The sequence below is a fragment of the Nelumbo lutea genome, chromosome 5 (assembly GCF_056320005.1).
Source record: "Nelumbo lutea isolate HS-2025 chromosome 5, American lotus-T2T, whole genome shotgun sequence".
Taxonomy (NCBI): Eukaryota; Viridiplantae; Streptophyta; class Magnoliopsida; order Proteales; family Nelumbonaceae; genus Nelumbo; species Nelumbo lutea.
In genome coordinates this window covers 45,623,471-45,646,924 of record NC_142688.1, presented here as the reverse complement: position 1 = coordinate 45,646,924, position 23,454 = coordinate 45,623,471, and the positions used below count along the sequence as shown (strand labels likewise).

The 23,454-nt window shown below is 39.4% G+C and overlaps 1 protein-coding gene and 1 pseudogene across 1 annotated transcript; both read right to left on the bottom strand.

The window, feature by feature from the left end:
* Positions 1-4,417: 4,417 nt before the first annotated feature.
* On the bottom strand, positions 4,418-9,752 carry LOC148852125 (acetolactate synthase 3, chloroplastic-like; annotated as a pseudogene).
* Positions 9,753-9,907: 155 nt separating this feature from the next.
* Positions 9,908-12,380, bottom strand: LOC148852124 (acetolactate synthase 3, chloroplastic-like). The gene has a single exon (XM_088945090.1). The coding sequence runs from the start codon at positions 12,200-12,202 to the stop codon at positions 10,139-10,141; it is 2,064 nt and encodes a 687-aa protein (XP_088801216.1). The 5' UTR covers positions 12,203-12,380; the 3' UTR covers positions 9,908-10,138.
* Between the last annotated feature and the right edge of the window lie 11,074 nt (positions 12,381-23,454).

Genomic DNA, 23,454 nt, shown 5'->3' with positions numbered 1-23,454 from the left:
CCCCCCTCTCATGGAAGACTAAGAAACAATACACAGTTTTACGATACTTTGCTAAAGTTGAATATTGTGCCATTGCCGCTGCATCCTCTGAAATTATCTGGTTACAACGGGTCCTTGTTGAACTCACTATTACTTTGAATAGACCTCCAATTCTTTATTGTGATAGCAAAACTGCTCTTCACATTGCTGCTAACCTAGTTTTTCTTGAAAACACAAAACATATTGAGATTGATTGCCACTTTGTATATGATATTGTCCGATGTGGAAATTTAATTACAACACATGTCTCCAGTAGTACTCAACCCATGGACCTATTTACAAAGGCTATTCCAGCTGCTGATCGCTTCCATGGACACTTATCCAAGTTGGGCATCAGACAAACTCCAACTTGAAGGGGGGGGGGGTGTTGTTTGAATAATAGAGTAAAACAGAGCCGGTTACATGTACACCTGTATCTTGCCACGTGTACCTTTCTGTTACAACTGTCTGTCTTGTCTATATATACGTGCCCTTATAACTTAATAAACATCAGTTCTCATTCGACACTTGATACATGGCTTCGATGTTATTAGAGAAAAATATCAAAATTGTAAGTCTGAATCCTCTAGTCAATCTAAGGTATGTAAGTGAAGATGAAGTGGCGTCATGGTTGTTGTCGAAATTGTTGAGCATGGGTGAATTCTTAGGGGTTTCTATTAAAGGGTTGGAGGAGGAGGAGACGAAAGCTTTGCTAGTGGCAATAGATAAGAGCTTCTTGGTGGAGAAAGGTCAAAAGAACAGGAGGCAAGCCAAAGAATTACTAGGCTGTCTTGGGGTTTGAATGATGGGGCAGGAAGTGAAAACCGAGGAAACAAGAATCTTCAAAGATGACAAGTTTGGATAACCTATGATTGGTCTCTTGGAACATTAGAGGTTTAGGCTCAGGAAAAGAAGAAATCGGTGGTAGGAATTTTTTTTAAAGAACCAAAGGATTGATATTCTAATGTTGAAGGAAACAAAGGTTCAAAATTTGAATTTCAGATTAGTAAGGAGCATTTGGGGTTCAAGTAGTGTAAATAGTTGTCGATCCTAGCAATCAACACAGCTAGAGAAGTAGCAATTATCTGGGATAATAGCAAGTTTATGTTGGTAGGTAAGGAAGTGGGTGAGTTTTCTATTTCAATTTTGTTGAAGTGTGTATTCTTCGTCCTATTCTGTAATGGTCACGACAATTTATGGAAAGAACTGAGTGCAGTAAGAAGTGGAAAGATCCCTGGGTTATTAGAGGTGGCTTTAACTCCTTAATTGAGTCAACTGATAAGGGAGGTGGTTATCAGAGAACCAAAGATATGAGTTTATTCTTTGAATTCATCCAAAAATGGGAGCTCATTGATCTTCCCCTCTTCGATGCCAAGTATGCTTGGGACCAATAACCAAGAGAAGCCTACTCTTGTTCAACTAGATAGGTCCTTAGTTTCAAACAAGTGGGAGGAACTTTTCCCAAAGACCAAAGACCTTACAGGAAGCTCTTCATAGAGTCATTTTTGTCCATGTGCCCCTTGGAGTTGATAGAAACCCCAGTCTCTTTGGTTTGGAACATTGTTGGCTGAAGGAGGAGCTGATCCAAAATATCAATTATTGGAGGGATGAGATGCACTTTGAAGGTTCGACAAGTTTTATATTATTTAAGAAATTGTAATGGCTGCAAAATATGATCAAAGCCCGGTAAAAGGATCAAGCAAAATTGTCTGAAAGGTGAAAATAGAATGTATGGAGATAATAGATGACTTAGATAAGAAAGAGGAAGATGGGGAGTTAAATGGTGCACAGAGAAAGAAAAAGTTGGAGGCTAAGAAGGAATTTGAGAAGAAGTAAAGTGGTGATGGAGCGCAATAATTAAATGGTTGAAGGAATAGGCTAATCCAATATCACCCCACATTTTTGTTTTTCTTTTCATCTAGTTTCAAATGAGTCCCACAATTTGACAGGCAACCTTGCCCACTTTCTTACAATTCTAGCCATCAAGAAATCGAATTTTGTTTCACTTTGGCTATTAAGTGGGCCCCTACGCTTGGGTTGGGGTAACCAAGTGTTGATCCATCAAAACCCACTTATGAATTTTGATAAATACCACATGGGTTAACACACTTGACATCGGTTGATGGGTAGTTTTTCGGATATCACGTCTTTTCGGTTCACAATCAAACCGACATTTTAAAGTTAATTACTTAATTATATATTTATAATCAAAATATATAATTATACTCTACACATACATACATGTATATTAAATGTTGAGGCCCACCGGCTGGTTTTATGAAAACAAGATCAGTTCACTGGTTCCCCAGTTGGAATGGCTGGTTGACTGGTTAAAACTGGCTCATGGTTTTATCAGTCCGACCGGCTGGTCCAGCCCGGTTATCTATACATGCTCCACCTGCTCTTCTCCAGTTTCAGTGGTTCATGCCTAGAAAAGGCCTAGACAGCACAGTGTATTTGCAGAACAGTACAAGAATCCCAGATTACATTTTGTGCTTTTATGTGTCAAGTGATACATCTATGTGACATTAGTGCAATTGGGTCAGCATTTGGAAGTCCTAGCCGCAATAAAATGCCAAGGAGAATGCAAATTGAACTACCTAATCATGAGTATCTCATAACCACTCGAAACTCTGATGCTTACAAGTTCAATCTTGGCAAAACTGTAGCATCCCAAGAGAATTTCTTTATTGGAGTACATTGGAGACTAGCTACAAAGCAGAGCGAGTTTCAGTAGTTCAAGTTCTTTCTCATTAGAATAGTTTGCAAGAAGTAGGGAATTGAGTTTGGATACAATAAACCTTAGTTGTCATCTTAAGAGAGGCAACTTGGAAAAGCAGCAAAGGTAGACCAAGAGATTCTACACAGGTTTAGATTAGAAAACTAATTAGATTATGAAAAATTGAAGAAGAAAAAAATTCAATCAGATGAAAGAAATTCAAAAAAGGATAGACCTTAGGCCCTGACTAGAAGAGAACAAGAGATTAGACAAAAACAATATAACCTTAGTGATCTATTAATTATTTTCTTTCTTTTTGATTTCTTTTCTTCTTAAAAGGTGAAAGTATAAAATCTCAGTTCTATAAAATGAGGAAAAGATGGAAAAACGCCCTATTCCTATACAGGGAGGGACTGTATATATGGAGGAACACCTCCCAAAATACTTAGAAAAAAGAAATAATCACAGTATCACATCTTGAAAAGATATGCAGGAGAAAAAAAGTCCACAAAGGCAGCTTAGAAAGTTAAAGCATAAAACACGTTTTTAGAAGCATAAAACACCTGTCCACACAAGTTGGTGTAAAATAGCCTAGTGATAAGGATTCTAGTCTTTAATGTGGGCAGCCTAGGTTAATTCTTACAAACTGCATATAATTTTATATTAGTGCGCTATTCTACCCATGCCATTTGCTAATAAAGCTGAAATCTGATAACATTGGTTGGGATTTGACTTTATTCGGTTCAGTTGAACCATTGCTTCAACCCAGAATTTCTGTTGTTTATTTTTATCAGCATCTCAACCCAGAATTCCGTCACACAAAATACAGCCAGAAAAGAATTTGACAAAAAAAAAAACTCATAGCCCAACCAAAGACCCTTGATTACGAAGGAAAATCCTTATTCAAACACCTGATCAGTACTTCAAAAAAAACCATAGCCATTATCCTTTTACAACTGGAGAAATAACACATTCTATCTCATTAATGTAGGGCTAGTTAATAAGGTCAGTCAGTAGCTTTTTCAAATTCCAGCGAAGTATGCTTTTCAATCTAGTGGCAGCCCTCATAGGTCATCATCAAAGCCTTCTCACAACTATATGGAGTTGGCTACAAGAATCCTGTTTTACCATTCTGAAAAAGGTTAGCAACCTAAAGCAAATGACACCCGGTTTTATCAATACCAATTCAGCAACTGTTAGTACTCAAATCTGGGTGCAGATATTGATCCCATCTCCTTTTATATGTTTTAGTCTCTTTGAGATACTCAAACCTCTTCAGAATTAACCTCTATTGCTGTGGAAGGATGGACCATACCACTCAAACATAAAAGAGCCCTTGGAGTCTACAAGAAGTAGCTATTAGGTTGAGCAAAAAACCTATTAATTACTACACACTAAAGAACTAAAACTGTTACTTTTGTTTTTTTTTTTGGTCAATTCAGAAACTCCGTTCTTTTATCAATACCAATTCAGAAACTCTATTTTTTTATCAATACCAATTCAGAAACTCTTAGTAGTCAAATCTAGGTGCAGATATTGGTTCCATTTCCTTTTATATGTTTTAGTCTCTTTGAGATGCTCAAATCTCTTCAGAAATTAACCTCTATTGCTGTGGAAGGATGAACTATACCACTCATACATAAAAGAGACTTTGGAGTCTACAAGAAGTAGCTATCAGATTGAATAAAAAAACTATTAATTACTAAAGAACTAACTAATTTAACACCAGAGGCAGTTAATATTGGCGAAAAAAGAACTTATACATTTTAACCATACTGCATATAGCACCTCATAAACGTAGACTAGTGAACTGTAACACAGACAGCATTCTTTATCAAAATTGGATTTAGATTAAAAAACACATCACTGCCAATACTGCATGGTCAATACATCGATCTACCATCACCTTCAGTGATCACATCCTTGAAGGCATCATAGGCAGCACATGCTCTTGATGGGGTACGACAACATCCAGCAAGTATGTTCCAGGGGTCTCTAACATTTTCTTAATTGCTTCCCTTAGCTCGCTCTTCTTTGTTACACGGGCAGCTGGTATATCACAAGCTTCTGCAAACTTCAACATGTTGGGAAAAATCTCTGACTCCTTTGATGGGTTCCCAAGATATGAATGACCCCGGTTTGCCTTGTAGAACCGATCCTCCCACTGAACAACCATACCCAAATGTTGATTATTTAAAAGCAACATCTTGATGGGGAGATTTTCCACCCTTATAGTGGCAAGCTCTTGGACATTCATCATAAAACTTCCATCCCCATCAATATCTACAATAATGGCATCAGGTCTGGCCACAGAAGCCCCAATAGCAGCAGGCAACTCAAAACCCATTGCACCAAATCCGCCTGATGTTAACCACTGGCGCGGCCTCTTGTACTTGTACCATTGAGCTGCCCACATCTGATGCTGCGCGACTCCAGTGCTTATAATAGCATTTCCATCTGTCAGTTCATCCATAACCTTAATTGCGTACTGAGGAGGAATGGCTTCTCCAAAAGTCTTAAAAGACAATGGATACTTGATTTTCTGTTCATTAAGTTCTTCCCTCCATGCAGAAAATCCAAACTTGAGCTTTGGTCTTCTTTCCTCTATCAACCTGTTTAACCTTTCTAGTGCCAACTTTACATCAGTGCAGATTGAGAGATGGGGTTGCTTGTTCTTCCCAATTTCAGCCGGGTCAATATCAATGTGAACAATCTTAGCCCGACTAGCAAAAAGCCTCAATTTTTCCTGTGACACGGTCATCAAATCTGACTCCAAATGCAAGCAATAAATCAGATTCATCCACCGCATAGTTGGCATAAACAGTACCATGCATTCCAAGCATCTGAAGGGATAGCTCGTCTGATCCAGGGTAAGCCCCAAGACCCATTAAAGTGGTTGCCACGGGAATGCCTGTGAGCTCCACAGAAACGTCTCAGCTCCTCGCTTGTGTTCAAACATCCACCACCAACATACAAGACTGGATTTTTGGACTCAGATATAAATCGAATAATCTGCTCCAGATGGGCATCGTCCGGTGATTTCGGCAATCTGGACAGATAACCCGGTAGTTTTATCGGCAAATTCCAATTGGGCACACCAAGCTGCTGCTGGATATCCTTCGGGATATCAATCAGTACAGGACCCGGACGACCCGAAGTTGCCAGAAGTAATGCCTCACGTACAATACGGGGGATGTCTTCAACCTCAAGCACAAGGTAGCTGTGCTTAGTAATGGATCGTGTAACCTCGACAATGGGGGTTTCTTGGAACGCATCAGTGCCTATCATCCTGCGCGGAACCTGTCCGGTGATGGCAACAAGAGGAATGCTGTCAAGCAGGGCATCGGCCAGGCTACTGACGATATTGGTGGCACCGGGACCAGAGGTGGCGATACAGACCCCCGGGCAGCCTAATGCACGAGCGTATCCCTCTGCAGCAAAGATACCACCTTGCTCGTGTCTGGGGAGTACATTACGGATTATGGAGGACCGATTGAGGGCTTGGTGTATTTCCAAGGATGCTCCACCTGGGTAAGCGAAGACAGTGGTTACGCCTTCACGTTCGAGAGCTTCCGCAAGCACATCGGCACCCTTTCTGGGTTCATCAGGCCCAAATCGGGAAACGAAAGTGGTGGGAGAGGACGAGGTGGTAGTGATGGTAGAAACAGTGGTGGCGGTGGCAGCGGCAGCAGTGGCCGCGAGTTTTGGTTTCCCATCTTAAAGGGTGTTTGTAATGAGAATAGGACGGTGGAAGGTAGGTTTTTGGTAGTTCGTGGAGATGGGAAGAGATATGTGATAATGGGGTTTCAGGGAATTCAAGGAATCGAAGGGAGAGGGTTTTGAGAGGGAGAGATACGCTGAAGCCGACGCCATTGCTGACATCGAGAGAGGTTGAGCAGGGTTTTTCAGTAGGAAGCTATACTCCACCATTGATATATATGCCAACGGAGATTGTACTCCTACCCGTGAATTTTGTTTTTGAAATGTTGGAACGAAGAAACAAAGCAAATGATATACCTGTTTACAGAAACAGGTGTTTTGGGACTCCAAAAAGGTATGCATAAATAAGTCCCCAAAAACCAAATTTTGAAACAATAAAAAAAACTAGATGTAAAAGCGTGTATTTCTAAGTACAGATACTCCTTGGCCGATACACAGGGGCATATAGATAGTTAGATACTTGCATTACTTCAAACTACAAATACAAACATACAGGAACAGGAGGCATGCGTTTGTAAATAACCCTTGAAATTAAAGACAAATAAAGCATTGCATTTTTTTTATGAAAAGTTCAAGCATTGTATTACCGACTTGTCAGATTGTTAAACACCATGTACACCAAGGGTACAATGGGATTGTACAAAAACAAATTTATGGCATTCAAACAGCACCCAAAAGATCCCAAAATATTGATAAAAAAAATTAGCACACAAAAGATCCATGTCAAAAATCTACCAGAGTTGCAAGAGTTGTAATTCTTATCCTCAACCATAAAATTTCTTAGTTTTAGAGCTGCCTTAAGAATATTGAACAGAAAAACAAAGAAACTGGCATCTCAACATCTATATAAAAGATGTGAGAAAGTTACCTAGTCATTACCAAAACAAGTGCAGGCATGTATGCCATCTGCTAAATAACAACATATGTTTTGATCAGTAACTGGATTTCAGTGGAAGAGGAATGGAAGATGATACAAAGCAAGAGGGCAGAGCTAACTAGGCACAAAGATAGAATGGAAGCAAACATGTGAGGAAAAAACAGTCCCTCATCTCAGGGAAAAAAAGGAAAATAATAGAAGAATGACCTGAAAATACTGCACATGGAGTTTGCCATGTAATCTTCCAATTTCAGGATTCCATTGAACAACACGTTCAAAGCAAACCAAGAGCTCAGGCAGCTATGATATGAGTATCTCAACAGAGTCCTGTTGTCAGATTAAGACCTTCCTATCAAAATGGCCCTAGGAAAAGATGAAAGAGCACTACTATCTACTCCAGGAATGGGGATTCAAAAAGACAAAAATGAACGCTTGGAACCAGGTCAATAGAAGAGCAAGCCAGGTTGATAAGTGAAGATCCAACTAAAATCTAATAAATGGTAAAGAGCAAGACTGCTTACTAGATTACTAGGTTGACTCTACTCTCCAGAACTGGGGAGTTTGGAATTGGAATGACTCAAGTGTTGATCTTAGATAGACAGAATAGGCCGAAACAACAAAACCAGGTTTTAACAGGTCAAATGACTCAAATTCATCCAACTGTAGCTTCCTCGATGACAAATACATCCAACCAGAAGAGGTCCTCATAAATCAGATTATTGGAAGCCTAGGAGACTGGCTGAATATCAATCCACACTTCAAGGATGATAGTCTTTCTTCTTTTCCCACCAGAAAAAATAAATAAATAATCAGTAACTGATGGTGGGCCTGCAGTCTTTGAGGATACATGCCATCTTCTTCCCCTCTATGCCCAATGGCAATGTTTTGAAAGTATATACTATTTTCTATATGAGGTAATAAGTAAACTAAAGAAATTAAAAAAAAAAAAACAAATATAAATTTATAAGATAAATGTTGATGAAAATGCACATATAACAATCAAGATAAGTGGCATGAATGAAAAACATGGCTGGGTATCAGCTAAACTGTCCTTTTAAAGACCCAGTTTTGTAGTTGAGTAGTTAGAGCATCAAAACTCAAAACCAAGTCATTTAGCTAATGAACAGTGAGAGCCTACAGCATCTTTCCATGGTTTATACAATAGTTGTGTGTTATTATAACATTTATAAGGTAGGTTCTAAATGTTGTACTAAAGTTTGTCATTCTTTGATTACCTCATGCCCAAAAACCTTGTGAATTTGACAAGTTTTGGAGTTCACTCCATGCCATAATTCTACTGACTCAGGAAGCTGATCTAAAGTCTAAACTGGGTAAGAGCACAAGTATTTTAACAAAATTTTCTAAACCAATTTTTGTTCCTTCTTTTTAATAGCAACCTTCTGTAGTCTCAAGTTCATTAACAACTTCAAATAGCTTGAAAGAACATTCAGGTAGGAAGCAGCAGGAAATCCACAATCTGTCTATGCATCCGAACTTGGAATATTGTACCTGACTAAAATGCCATTACATGTATAGCATATTAACAATGATCCTAATTGTGAAAATTATAGTTTTAAGACCACCTATTGCACAACATTGAACATTTTAATTCGTGTCAAAATTAGCAAGGAGGTTCTGATTATTTAGCAAATACAGGTGAATTCAGGCTGAACAGCATTGGAAACTATGAACCATTTTCATGAGCTATCAGATATTTTCATTACATACAAAAGCAGAGCAAATGTACTGCATTTCAGAATTAAAGCAAGATGCAACACTCCAATTTGTTTCTACTTCAAAAACCATAGCCAATATCCTTTTACAACTGGAGAAATAACACATTCTATCTCATTAATGTGGGGCTAGTTAATAAGGTCAGTCAGTAGCTTTTTCAAAATCCAGCGAAGTATGCTTTTCAATCTAGTGGCAGCCCTCATGGGTCATCATCAAAGCCTTCTCACAACTATATGGGGTTGGCTACAAGAATCCTGTTTTACCATTCTGAAAAGGTTAGCAAACTAAAGCAAATGACACCCGATTTTAAAACATAAAAATAGAAAATACCAATTCAGAAAGTCTGTTTTTTTATCAATACCAATTCAGAAACTATTAGTACTCAAATCTAGGTGCAGATATTGATTCCATCACCTTTTATATGTTTTAGTCTCTTTGAGATGCTCAAATCTCTTCAGAATTAACCTCTATTGCTGTGGAAGGATGGACCATACCACTCATACATAAAAGAGACTTTGGAGTCTACAAGAAGTAGCTATTAGGTTGAGCAAAAAACCTATTAATTACTACACACTAAAGAACTAAAACTGTTTCTTTTTTTTTTTTTTTTGGTCAATTCAGAAACTCCATTCTTTTATCAATACCAATTCAGAAACTCTGTTTTTTTTATCATTACCAATTCAGAAACTCTTAGTAGTCAAATCTAGATGCAGATATTGATTTCACTTCCTTTTATATGTTTTAGTCTCTTTGAGATGCTCAAATCTCTTCAGAAATTAACCTCTATTGCTGTGGAAGGATGAACTATACCTCTCATACATAAAAGAGACTTTGGAGTCTACAAGAAGTAGCTATCAGATTGAATACAAAAACTATTAATTACTACACACTAAAGAACTAACTAATTTAACACCAGAGGCAGTTAATATTGGCAAAAAAAGAACTTATACATTTTAACCATACTACATATAGCACCTCATAAACGTAGAAGAGTGACCTGTAACACAGACAACACATTTTATCAAATTTGGATTTAGATTAAAAAGCACATCACTGCCAATACTGCATGGTCAATACATCGATCTACCATCACCTTCAATGATCATATCCTTGAAGGCTCCACCACTTGGAATCATAGGCAGCACATGCTCTTGATGGGGTACGACAACATCCAGCAAGTATGGTCCAGGGGTCTCTAACATTTTCTTAATTGCTTCCCTTAGCTCGCTCTTCTTTGTTACACGGGCAGCTGGTATATCACAAGCTTCTGCAAACTTCAACATGTTCGGAAAAATCTCAGACTCCTTTGATGGGTTCCCAAGATATGTATGAGCCCGGTTTGCCTTGTAGAACCGATCCTCCCATTGAACAACCATACCCAAATGTTGATTATTTAAAAGCAACATCTTGATGGGGAGATTTTCCACCCTTATAGTTGCAAGCTCTTGGACATTCATGATAAAACTTCCATCCCCATCAATATCTACAATAATGGCATCAGGTCTGGCCACAGAAGCCCCAATAGCAGCAGGCAACCCAAAACCCATTGCACCTAATCCGCCTGATGTTAACCACTGGCGCGGCCTCTTGTACTTGTACCATTGAGCTGCCCACATCTGATGCTGCCCGACTCCAGTGCTTATAATAGCATTTCCATCTGTCAGTTCATCAAGAACCTGAATTGCGTACTGAGGAGGAATGGCTTCTCCAAAAGTCTTGAAAGACAATGGATACTTGATTTTCTGTTCATTAAGTTCTTCCCTCCATGCAGAAAATCCAAACTTGAGCTTTGGTCTTCTTTCCTCTATCAACCTGTTTAACCTTTCTAGTGCCAACTTTACATCAGTGCAGATTGAGAGATGGGGTTGCTTGTTCTTCCCAATTTCAGCCGGGTCAATATCAATGTGAACAATCTTAGCCCGACTAGCAAAAGCCTCAATTTTTCCTGTGACACGGTCATCAAATCTGACTCCAAATGCAAGCAATAAATCAGATTCTTCTACTGCATAGTTAGCATAAACAGTACCATGCATTCCAAGCATCTGAAGGGATAGCTCGTCTGATTCAGGGTAAACCCCAAGACCCATTAGAGTAGTTGCCACGGGAATGCCTGTGAGCTCCACAAAACGTCTCAGCTCCTCGCTTGAGTTCAAACATCCACCACCAACATACAAGACTGGATTTTTGGACTCAGATATAAACCGAATAATCTGCTCCAGATGGGCATCGTCCGGTGATTTCGGCAATCTGGACAGATAACCCGGTAGTTTTATCGGCAAATTCCAATTGGGCACACCAAGCTGCTGCTGGATATCCTTCGGGATATCAATCAGTACAGGACCCGGACGACCCGAAGTTGCCAGAAGTAATGCCTCACGTACAATACGGGGGATGTCTTCAACCTCAAGCACAAGGTAGCTGTGCTTAGTAATGGATCGTGTAACCTCCACAATGGGGGTTTCTTGGAACGCATCAGTGCCGATCATCCTGCGCGGAACCTGTCCGGTGATGGCAACAAGAGGAACGCTGTCAAGCATGGCATCGGCCAGGCCGCTGACGATATTGGTGGCACCGGGACCAGAGGTGGCGATGCAGACCCCCGGGCGGCCTAATGCACGAGCGTATCCCTCTGCAGCAAAGATACCACCTTGCTCGTGTCTGGGGAGTACATTACGGATTATGGAGGACCGAGTGAGGGCTTGGTGTATTTCCATGGATGCTCCACCTGGGTAAGCGAAGACAGTGGTTACGCCTTCACGTTCGAGAGCTTCCACAAGCACATCGGCACCCTTTCTGGGTTCATCAGGCCCAAATCGGGAAACGTAGGTGGTGGGAGAGGACGAGGTGGTGGGAGAGGACGAGGTGGTAGTGGTGGTAGAAACAGTGGTGGCGGTGGCGGTGGCGGTGGCGGTGGCGGTGGCGGTGGCGGTGGCAGCGGCAGCGGTCGCGGTGAGTTTCGGTTTCCCATCTGAAAGGGTGTTTGTAATGAGAATAGGACGGTGGAATGTAGGTTTTTGGTAGTTCGTGGAGATGGGAAGAGATGTGTGGTAATGTGGTTTCAGGGAATTCAAGGAATGGAAGGGAGAGGGTTTTGAGAGGGAGAGATGCGCTGAAGCCGACGCCATTGCCGACATCGAGAGAGGTTGAGCAGGGCTTTCCAGTAGAAAGCTATACACCGCCCACCACCAAAGAAGGTGAAGGAGAGGACACCATCACCACAGAAAACAAATAAAGGATAAAATGACTTAAATCTCCCTTCTCGGGTGATTCATCGGACAAGGACTTCCCTTCCGTGATATAAAAACCCAATTGTGCCCTTTCTTCAAAGTCATAATACCATAGGTAATATATCATTAGGTTTTAGGGAGAATGACGATTCAGCCCAGCGAGAATTCATATGCCAAGTAAGTTTGGGCTAGATGCTAGTTCGGAATTTATTTTATTTCACACGTAGGCATGTATATATATATATAAAACAATGGAGATTGTACTCTTCAAAAATTTGAAATTACATCCATTTCTTTCTATAAATTGCATCCTATTCGTGAATTTTCTTTTCCAAATGTTGGAACGAAGATATAGGGCAAGTGATATATATGCCAATGGTGAAATTAGGAGCTAATTTGTTGATTATGGGAAACCATGGCTATGGGTTTTCATAGACATGGATAGACAATAGTAACATTTAACTTAATGATAAATTTATTAAATTATCTTTATGATTTAGCTAATTAATTAAGTATAATTTTACTCTAAAAATTAATTAACACTACCCTTACTGTTTTTGACAATTAACTAACTCTACCTCTGTCTTATCTTCCATTAATGCTTCGTCACAACTTATACACATGTGACCCATGACCCATGTGACTTATACAATTTTTTTAAAACCCAATATTGCCCTCGTACCCTGAGCCTCCACTCTCTCTCTTCTAATACCTTCCCCTCCGCCTCTGCCTCTCTCTCCATTCTCGTTACTCGACAAACCCAACTTTGGCTTGCTAACACCTCTAGAAATGGCGGAAATGGATCGTTCATCTATGCCATTGCTTCCACTTATACCGATCATCACTGATGAATAGCAACTTCGATCTTGCTCTACTCTTGTCTGGAGTCATTGGAGTGACCAAGATTCAGCATCTTTTCATATTCGACGGAGCCTAGATCGTCGAGAGCATCGACGAGAACCATTGTAGCTATTGTTGAAGTCGGACCAGGAAAACCAATCTTCGTAGCTACTGCGTCGTCACCGGTGCCTCAGCTTAAAACCATCCCCTTCGTCTTCATTGTATGTACTAGAATCCGTCACTCAAAAATCTTCACCAATGGTTTTCGGATTCTCAAATGGCGAAAAGAGTTGGTCTTCATCAATTCAGTTTATAGACAAGTTTCAAACGAAAGTTGTAGCAGAGCGGAGAGAAGCCGGTGCGTGGAGGGGAGAGAAGCCAGTGCATGGAGGGGAGAGAAGTCAGACCAGGAAAACCAATCTTCATAGACGGAAGTTGCAGCGGAGCGGAGAGAAGCCGGTGTGTGGAGCGGAGAGAAGCCACGTACCAAACCCATTTGATTTGAGTATGAAGTCGATGCGTTGAGAGGCTGTCGTCGAGTAGTGAACAGAGCACTCGTCTGTATCCGAGTTGCAGTAGCAGCGGTGATGAAACAGGGACGTGGGTGAATTGGGGAGAGAGAACGAAGGGATGAAGAGAGAAGGAGAGAAAGAGAGGGAGGGAGCCCTTCATCGGTGGCTGTCATCACCTGCGACGACTGTGCCAAGAGGGAGAGAGAACGAAGGGCTCGTCGCTCGCCGAGCAATCTTCGGGCAAAATAGGAGTGGCCGTAGTCATTCTCTCTCATTCACCCCCTACTTCCTTCGAACGAAAAACAGCAGCGGTGGCACCCCTCCCGACGATTCTCCGGGCCAAACAGTAGATTCTCCAGTAGGCAAAATCCAATGTTGTGAAACGGGTTTTTAGGTGCAAAAATGATGGGGATGTAAGTGTTGAAATCATTGAGTTCGGTGTTTCTTTAAGTTAACGATAGGGTAGAGTTAGTCAATTATTAGAAACAATAAGGATAGTGTTAGTTAATTTTCAAATAATAAAGGTACACCTAGTGAGAACGTATATTTAATTGTAAGTGTATTTTTTTGATGTTCTCTTTTTTAAAATTTGAAAGAAAATAAAAATAAAAGAGTCAGAACGTATATTTAAGTCTATTTGAAAAAGTAAGATACCTTCTAAGTCAATTTATGAAAACCAAGGTATATTTAAGTCGAGTAGTGTGAGTTGCCACATCGTAGTCATTTCGAGCAACCTACAGATTCAATCAGTGATCACTAAGATTTCTGATCGGTGATCAGTAAACCTGCGCCAGCTCTATCAGCAGAATGGTTGCTTTGGAACCGATCATCGCGGGTTCAAAAGTTAAAACGGAGAGAAAGTAGGCTGTGGGTTAGTCGAGACGAATTTGCCGACATAAGAAAGCTTTAACTTTATCAGAGTCGAAGAGCAGTATGTTCGTGAATGCAATGGTCGAAAAATAAAAAGCACGCGGTTAGTACATGAGGATGATACAGCCATGCAGGGATGGAGATATCAGAGTTATCACCGTCACCAAGGCTGTAAACACGCCAGTTTTTTTACACTTAAGATTTCACAGGTAGCATAAATGTCATCGTCATCATCCAAATAAGGTTTTCTGGCATCGAGCCTGTACGGTTTTCCGGCATCAAGCCTGTTGCCCATCCATCTATAAGGTTTTTCCAGCAACAAGCGTGTAAGGAGAAGGAAGATGCTACAATTCTTGGCACTTTAATTTCAAACTCGTGAGACCAAAATAAGGAGAATCTCTCCCATGACTCATCCAGCAACTTCACTCTCTAATACAAGGTACTCTGGACCTATCATTTTTTCTATATATCATCCTTGAATCTACATCATGAAATTTCTTGCGTGGAATTGTCGAGGATGTAATAACCCTCAAACGCAAAGCCAGTTGAGAAGGTTGTACAACTCTGAAAATCCAGAATTAATATTATTCATTCCAGAAACAAAATTAACTTTTGATAAAAGCAAAAGACTAGCCAGAAATTTAAGGTATCGTCACTTTGAAATAGTGCAAGCAATTGGCTAATCAGGGGGTCTCTTTTGTGCATGGAAGGAATATTTGTCATGCCACATTCTTCATGTTCGTGTTCTAAATGCACCTCCACGGACCTACTTCTTGCTTATGGTTGCCCAAAAAGGGCACAAAGACGGGCTTTTTGGGAAGAAACTAGCAGGTGGCATGATCTTCATGACACTCCATGGATATTAATGGATGATTTGAATGACATAGTCTCTATTCAACATTACAATAGTCAAGTTGCTTAGCGATGCCGACCATCAAAAGCCCTGCAAGCTTTCATCTCTACTTTTGGGTTTATACACATTGGATTTATTGGACCTCCTTATACATGGAATAATGGATCGAGTTGCAGAAAGGCTGGATAGAGCCTTCGCAACCCAAGGTTGGTCAATGCAATCAAATAGTTGAAGAAACATGGCATGAAGCAACTAAGGGTCCAATTCGGCAGCAAATCTCAAAGAAATTGAAAATTTGCAAAGGCAAACTTTGAACTTGGAGTGTTCCAAATTTGGTCAGATTGAGGATAATTTGAAAACAATTCAAGAAAAGCTTCTTCATATGCAATTAAGGGACCTCACTTCTAGCGAATTAGAAGTATACTGCAAAGACTACAGAAGGAGTATGATGATTGGCTTAAGAAAGAGGAACAACTCTGGCATCTGAAGTCAAGGAAATTATGGTTAGCCGAGGGAGATAAAAACACTAAATTCTTTCATCAAGTAGTAAAATACATGAGACGAAGACAAGGAATAGATTGTATTAAAACTCACTCAGTCAGGTGAATGGACTACTGATAAAACTAAGACTATGCAGCCATTCAAGCACCTTCTTGAACAATATGCTAATGAGGGGGAACTCTTCACTTCAAGCCAATTGGATAACGTCTAATTCTCCACTCTTTCTGATCTCCAGATAGTTAGCTTGTTGACGCCACCTACTTTTGAAGAAGTAACTGTTGCAGTTAAGGCTATGCATCCTCACAAGACCCCTGGAGCTGATGGTTTCTCTGCTTTTTTTACCAAAAATACTAGCATATTTTGGTAATGGACATCTACAATCTTGTGCTTCAGTTCTTCCATACAGGTCAGTTTCCTATTCAGATAAATAATACAAATTTTGTGTTCATCCCTAAACAAAAAGATCCTGAAAGTCCGTGCCATTATCGCCCTATAAGCTTATGTAATGTTTTATATAAAACCATTACCAAGTGGATGGTTCAAAGAAACACCAAATGAGAAAGCAGAAAAAAGGCAAGGGCTGGCTCGCCTTGAAATTAGATATGACCATGGCTTTTGGTTGTATGGGCTGGGAATTCATTAAGGAAGTATTGAGAAGAATGAATTTCCTTGACAAGTGGATTCCATGGTAGCTCAATGTATGGAAACTCCAATCTTCTCGATCAAGTTGGGAGGGGAAGCTATGGATCACTTCAAACTCAAAAGAGGACTACGACAAGGTGATCCCCTATCTCCCTACTTATTTTATAATTGGAATGGAAGTTCTTACCCAATTGCTGAACAAAGAAGTTGCTACTGGACATATTGAGGGATTCAAATTTGGTAAGCTCTCATAGCCAATAAGTCATTTATTGTTTGCTGATGATTGTATTCTATTTTGCTGAGTAGAATTGAGACAAGTAAAGAGGCTCAAAGATATAATCATGGAGTCTGAACAAATCTTTGGACAAAAGGTAAATTTCACAAAATCAAGCATTGTTTTCAATAAAAATGTGCACAAACAGCACCGAAAATTTCTCTCTAAAGCGGTTGGTGTTCAATACTTCAAGGATATAGGCACTTACTTGGGTGTGAAGTTATGGCTTTTTAGAAATGTCTCATCTGACCATAAAAAATTGGTGGAAAGAATTTAGGCAATAACAGACACTTGGAGAGCCAAATTGCTTTCTCAGGTAGCCCGTATTACACTTATAAAGGTAGTTGCGCAAACTGTTCCTCTCTACACTACGACCACCACCATGCTTCCTAAGACAATAATCACTACAATTGACAAAATTCAAAGAAGCTTTTGGTGGCAAGGGTCATCCACCGACAACACTCTACACAGTCTCATGGGTCAAATTTTGTTTGCCAAAATCAAGACGTGGTCTGGGCTTTCAAGATACTCATTTGATGAACAAGGCAATGTTTGGTAAACAAATATGGAGAATCTCCAATCCTTATTCTCTTTGGGCAAGTAATATAAAAATTAAATACTTCTCACACACTAGCCCATTTAAAACCAAGCATAGTAGTTGGGCATCACCATGGTGGGGGCAGGTTCAAAAGTTACTTAGGGACATTCAAGCTGACCTTCTGTGGTTAGTTTAATATGGTATTCGTATAGATGCTTATTTTGATCCTTGGGTCCCAACCATGAGAGGAGGCATTCCTTCCACCTTGCAGCCATAGGTTACAAGTAATATCAAAATAAGTCATTTTCTTAACCCCAATGGAACATGAAATCTTTCTCTACTTCAAAATTCATTTACCCAGGATTCAATTAAACATATTATACAAATAACACCATCAACAAGTGTTGATAAGCTTATTTGGAAGAGAAATAAGTTGGGTACTTGTACCGTGAAATCTGCATACCAGACTTTTCTCAATCAAAATCCATCTTCTTTTGCCTCCTTTAAATGGTCACTAATTTGGCAAACCAAAGTGCCCTTCAAGTTACAAGTGTTTGCATGGAAGGTTCTATGGGGAGGAGTCCCCACAAGAAGTAAATTGAGACCATGGAATAAAAATGCAGAGGTATCATGCATTTTTTGCAATCATGAAGAGGAGAGCTTTTCACATCTATTTTTCAAATGTGACTTTACAAGAGCTGTTTGGTGTCAAGCCCAACTTGGTATAAACCCCAATATAGTGAATGGTGAACACCTACAACAACTTATTTCAGATTGGCTTCAGTCACTTAGGCAATCTTTTAATGCATATATCAGATTATGCTTTCTGTCCAAATTTCAGGTACTCCTATATATGATCTAGGAGGCACGCAACAAGAAGTTTGTCCCTAAGCCCAATAATTGTTGATTCATGTTCCATTCTCTATTAAGACAAATTAAAGTCGTTGTCCCTAAGCCCAATAACTGAGAACCATTATCTAGTATTCATTGATGAATTTTATGATCAATATGAAGGCAACGCAGGTATTTGTTTTGTCATCAAGAAATTAGATGATAGGTAGATCATTGCAGCCCAAGGGTCACCCTATAGAGCCATTGACAATTATGACGCAGAGCTTTGTGCAGTCATCAAGGGTTTAGAAGCTGCTATAGCATTGTAATGCCAATTAGTGCAAGTTTTCCTGGATGCTGAAGTAATAGTAAAAAAGTTAAACCTTCTAGTAATAGAACGTACCTGGATCGATCAAGTACATTTTGGACGGATTTTGCATCTCCAAAGTCAATTTAGGGATTTAAAATTCATTTACATATCTAGAACTAAGAACACTTTAGCTCATTTTTTGGCTTATTATGCTTGTAAATATCGAAGGCACTCTACTATGGACATGTTACCTTGTACAACTTTACTCACAATATAATTTAATCACTACTCTTTTGCTTGAAAAAAAAGGCATCTTTAAGTCTTTCACCCTAGATACAATTCTACATATGGCAAATTTCTTAATTGTACTCTTATGGTTTAAGAAGTTGACTAATTCTACCCTTATTGTATACCTATTGTCTTAAAGTACCCTTAAGTTTTTTAACAATAGTCCAAAACCTCCATTGTTGTTAACTTTCTGTCACACTCTATTCACATGTGACATTATGTGACTGGTATGATTTTATAAATTCCTAAAATTCTCTTTTAGGAAAACTCTAGAAAAACTCTACCTTTGGTTTTTAGCCAAACCTTAGTAAGGAAGTTGATGGTGGAAATGTTTGATCCTACAGTGATGAGTCAAGTGAGGGCCTTGAAGAAGAATTTTGAGGTTGAGAACAAACTTAAACCGGAGTGGAAAGTGATAATAAAAAGCATGGGGTTGAGATTAATAAGCAATTGCGGCCATATTGACATCAGTAATAGTTTATTACGATCCCCAATAAAAAAACAAACACGTCAGTGCACATTGGCATCATGTATTTCTGGTATCATAGTCGAATCACGTCAATAAAATCTACTACTATCATTGACGTAGCTTGCCTTTGGGATCTCAAAGTGCCATAACCTATCCACGATGTTGACAATATTTAACGCCAATGACAATTGTCAGAAATTTTGGGGTGCTTTAAGACAATATGTAAACAAGGGTAGAGCTAATCAATTTCCTAAACCTTAGGGATACTTTAAGAAATTTGCTCTTAAACATAAGCCTCTTGAAATTTTATTTGCAACAAAACTCCTTGAACTTTACTTTGCGATAAATACCTCTAGTCCTTAAGTTAGATGATTAAATGTGTTAAATTATCAAAGCACCCACTTAAAATGTCCTTATTTTCTTCTTCTCGTTATTTTCTCTTAAATCCTAATTGAACATAAATACATCCATTTTCTCTAAAACAAAACCAGCTAAATAATAAGAGCCATCAACCCAAAAAAAAAAAAATAAGAACCATTTTATTTGCACAAAAAAAGGGTTTTTTTTAATATTTAATTCATTTCATTGACATAACTATCTCTCTTCATCTTAAAATATAAAAATTATCTACTCATTTCTCAAATAAATCAAGAAAAAGCAAATGGAACCATAAAATTTATATTTATTAGAAAGAAACCTCTACCATTTCATTTGAATATTAAATCCAGTCACAAATTTATAAGGATTTGTAGAAACAATTGAGAGGACTTCAATGTTTTATTTAGAAATCTAATTGAATATAATTGGTTTAAATAATTGAATAAAAAATTGTTTAGGGATTTGAAAATTTTAAACAACTGAATGAGAATCCTTTTGAAGTTAACTATGGAACTCCAACACAAGAAAGCATTTGCAGTAAAGTAAAAATTTAGAAGGCCATTATCACAAATGAAAGTTCAGGGGGATCTTTATCACTGACCCCATAGTACAAGGGGACCTTTTTAATTTACCTGTTTTTTAAATACCCAAATTGTCTTCCAAAAATTTGTCTTTGACTTAGGCCCTGTTTGATTCACTTCTAAGTACTTATTCTTATAAGTACTTAAAAGAAGTGTTGGAACCACACATTAAGTGGAAAAATAAAACAATTAATAGCTATTTAGTAAACAAGTCACATATAAGTGCTTATTTTCGAAACAAAAAAAAAAAAAATACTTAACAAATAAGCATGTTGAAAGTGGCTTTTTTAAAGAACTTGTTCAAGAAGTGCTTCTTTAAAAATCGAGGATGTTCTAGTCCCTTGAAACATTTCATAATCCCCAAAGTACCCCTGCGAATGGAGAAAAACTTGTCTTCTCCATTCGCCCAGTTTGAACAGGGCAGCAACGGCTAGGACGGAAGATGTTTATTGCTTGGCTTGTCTCAGGTCTGAAATCTTGGGTGGAAATCCTACCTGAAACTCACCAGCGACGTAGGTAAGGCTCCCTAATCCTACTACTTTGGGCGTTTCAACTTTCTTTTTATCTTTTCTTGTGTATTTTAGTGAAATACAATTTTTATTTTTTATTTTTAATGATATTAAATGAAAAATGATGCATGTTGTATGTGTGTATGGTTCTACTATTGTTTGTATGAATATCTACAAATTTTTCCCATTTTTTGTTGAATATTACACAAAAAATATGTAATTATTTGAATTCATTTTGTTATGTTACTGCATATTCTGAATTTTGCTTCATTTTTTGGAATTTTAATGTGAATAAAATATGTTCTTGCATATTTTTGTTGAATATTACACACATTTTTGTGTTTGTTGATTTCTTGTATGAATATTGTGATTACATTCTTATTGATTTTTGTGATGTGTTTTACATTTTTTGATTAAACTGAAATTTCATTTATTTTTTTAATGACATGAAAATTATTATCATACTTTTTTTAGTTTCTCCTTTTATTTTATGATGTGATTTACATTTTTAACTCAAATTTCAGTTATTTCCTTATTAGTAATATGAATTAGAATTATTATCCTATTTTTTGGTAAATTTCTCTTTGTGTTTTGTGATGTGTTTATTATTATTATTATTATTATTATTATTATTATTATTATTAATTGGATCTGATGAGGGATGATTTGGCCCAGCAAGTAGCATGGTGACACATGGAGCGACCTGTCAATTAGGTGACATCTCAGCATTTTCGGACACCTCAGTTAGCCTAGTCACCTCGGGCACCTTGGGTCACTCAACTAATACTAAGGTCTGAACGGCTTGTCATATCCCCAATCTGCCAAGGTGCCACGTAGCATCCTTTTAGAAGAGAGCCAGTTGTCTCCGATCCCTTTGGGATCACGTCGCTTGTCAGCGGATCTTATATGTATCCCACCTGAATTGGACGGACTGGATAAGCTTTATCCGCTTACATAGGGCTCATCTTCGGGTGCGGAATAGACTTCGAGTCTAGTGGGCTGATGAGCTTGGAGGCATTATGTGAGGCCTATGGAAGCTCACCTATATAAAGGTATCACCATCATCTTTAGAAGGTACACGCGATCTACCTCTCTCATTAGCATTCTAAGCTCTCAGCTCTCCCAAAAAGCTCCTATGCTAACTTAAGCATCGGAGCGCCAACACCGGGTAAAGCACCTCGGGATCTTTGATCTACTTGTCTTGTAGTTCAACCTGACCGCGTAACAAGCCGACGTCTGAGCTATCTTCTAGTAGGGAGAGACCAGATTGCGGTACATCAATTGGCACTATCCGTGGGAATGCAACAAAAAGTCTAGTTCGTTCTCATCACCTATGTTTCTTCACTTTTACTGATCAATGGCTTCCTCAAGCAACAACCAGCTCGCTAATGTTAACCACCAAGTCAAAGGGGGGCAAGAGCAACCCAAGTGAACGCCCTTTTCCCTCCAATTGAGCAATCAATAGTTCCCACGAGGATCGACGTGCAATAGTTCCACGAGCTGGTGCAATACATTCGTGGCATGAACCTTCATATGCGGACTTGGGAGGAGAGGTTTGCTGCCTTCATCCAGTAGCCGCAGTAGCAGCGCCCTCCACAGCCACAGAACTTGAATTAACAATAGAACCCCCAAAACCAACAAAACATGAACCAGAACAACAAGAACCAGCATTACTAGCAACTAGGCGACTAGCAGCCCATTGTTAGAAACCATGACCAGGTCCCGGATCCACCTTATCGCCCTAACGACCGAAACCAGTTCCCAGTGGAGGATCACAACAAAGCCACGATGCCGGTTGGGACAGAAGGAAACAATACCACTGAGGTGTCAAAGAGGAGACGTCGCCGACGCTCGCGTTGCAACATTGGGAAAAACCACCTCGCTCCCACCAACAACGAGGAGGCAAAGAAGAAAGAAGAAGTTAGTCAGGTTGTCGTGCAGCCAATAGCACTACACGTGTCCCAGACCTCGACTTTGGCACCAGAGATCCTAATGGCCCCACGGCCCAAGGGTTTCAAAGCCCCAAGCCTGGAATCATACCACGGTACAATAGACCCTGTTGCTCACATTGATAGATTCCAGTTTCTAGCTTCATGGGGTAAATGACACGAGTCTCTGCATGACCTTCTTGACAACGTTTCAAGGTATAGCTTGAATGTCGTATTTGGTATTGCCCATGGACTCGATAAAGAGTTGGAGTCAGTTTACGAACCTTTTCATCATGCACTTTGCCACTAGAAAGTGGTGCCCCAAGTCCGCGACCAGCCTGTTGAGCAACATCCAACGATTGAATGAGACACTTCATGACTACATCAAAAGGTTCAACCTAGAGCATCTCCAAATCCCCAACCTCGACCTTGTAGTTCAGTTCACCACAGCGGTAAATGGCATTTGCCACCTTGACCTATGCTAGGAGGTCGAGTTGAACCCTCCATCCACCATGGAGGAGTTCCTCCACCAGGCCGATAGGTTCACCAAGGCGGAGGAGGCGCAAGGTTCCAGTTAGAGCTATCCGAGAAGAGAAAGAGAACAAAAGGAGAAGCGGGGAGCAGTAAGCAACGTCGAAAGAGAAAATCACCGAAGAGGAGCCGGTCACCCCATAGTAGGCGAAGTAGATCACCATGAAAGAGCAGGTCATCACGTCAGAGTTCTAGATCAGCTTGGTGATCTAGAACTCCAATTCAGACTCGAATTACATTGCCCTAAATGAAAAAGGGGCAAGATATTAATGCGGATCAAAACAACCGAGTACGTGAGATGGTC

Excerpts from the sequence above, each read along its gene's own strand:
- LOC148852124 (XM_088945090.1), bottom strand. The coding sequence starts at position 12,202 with ATGTCGGCAATGGCGTCGGCTTCAGCGCATCTCTCCCTCTCAAAACCC.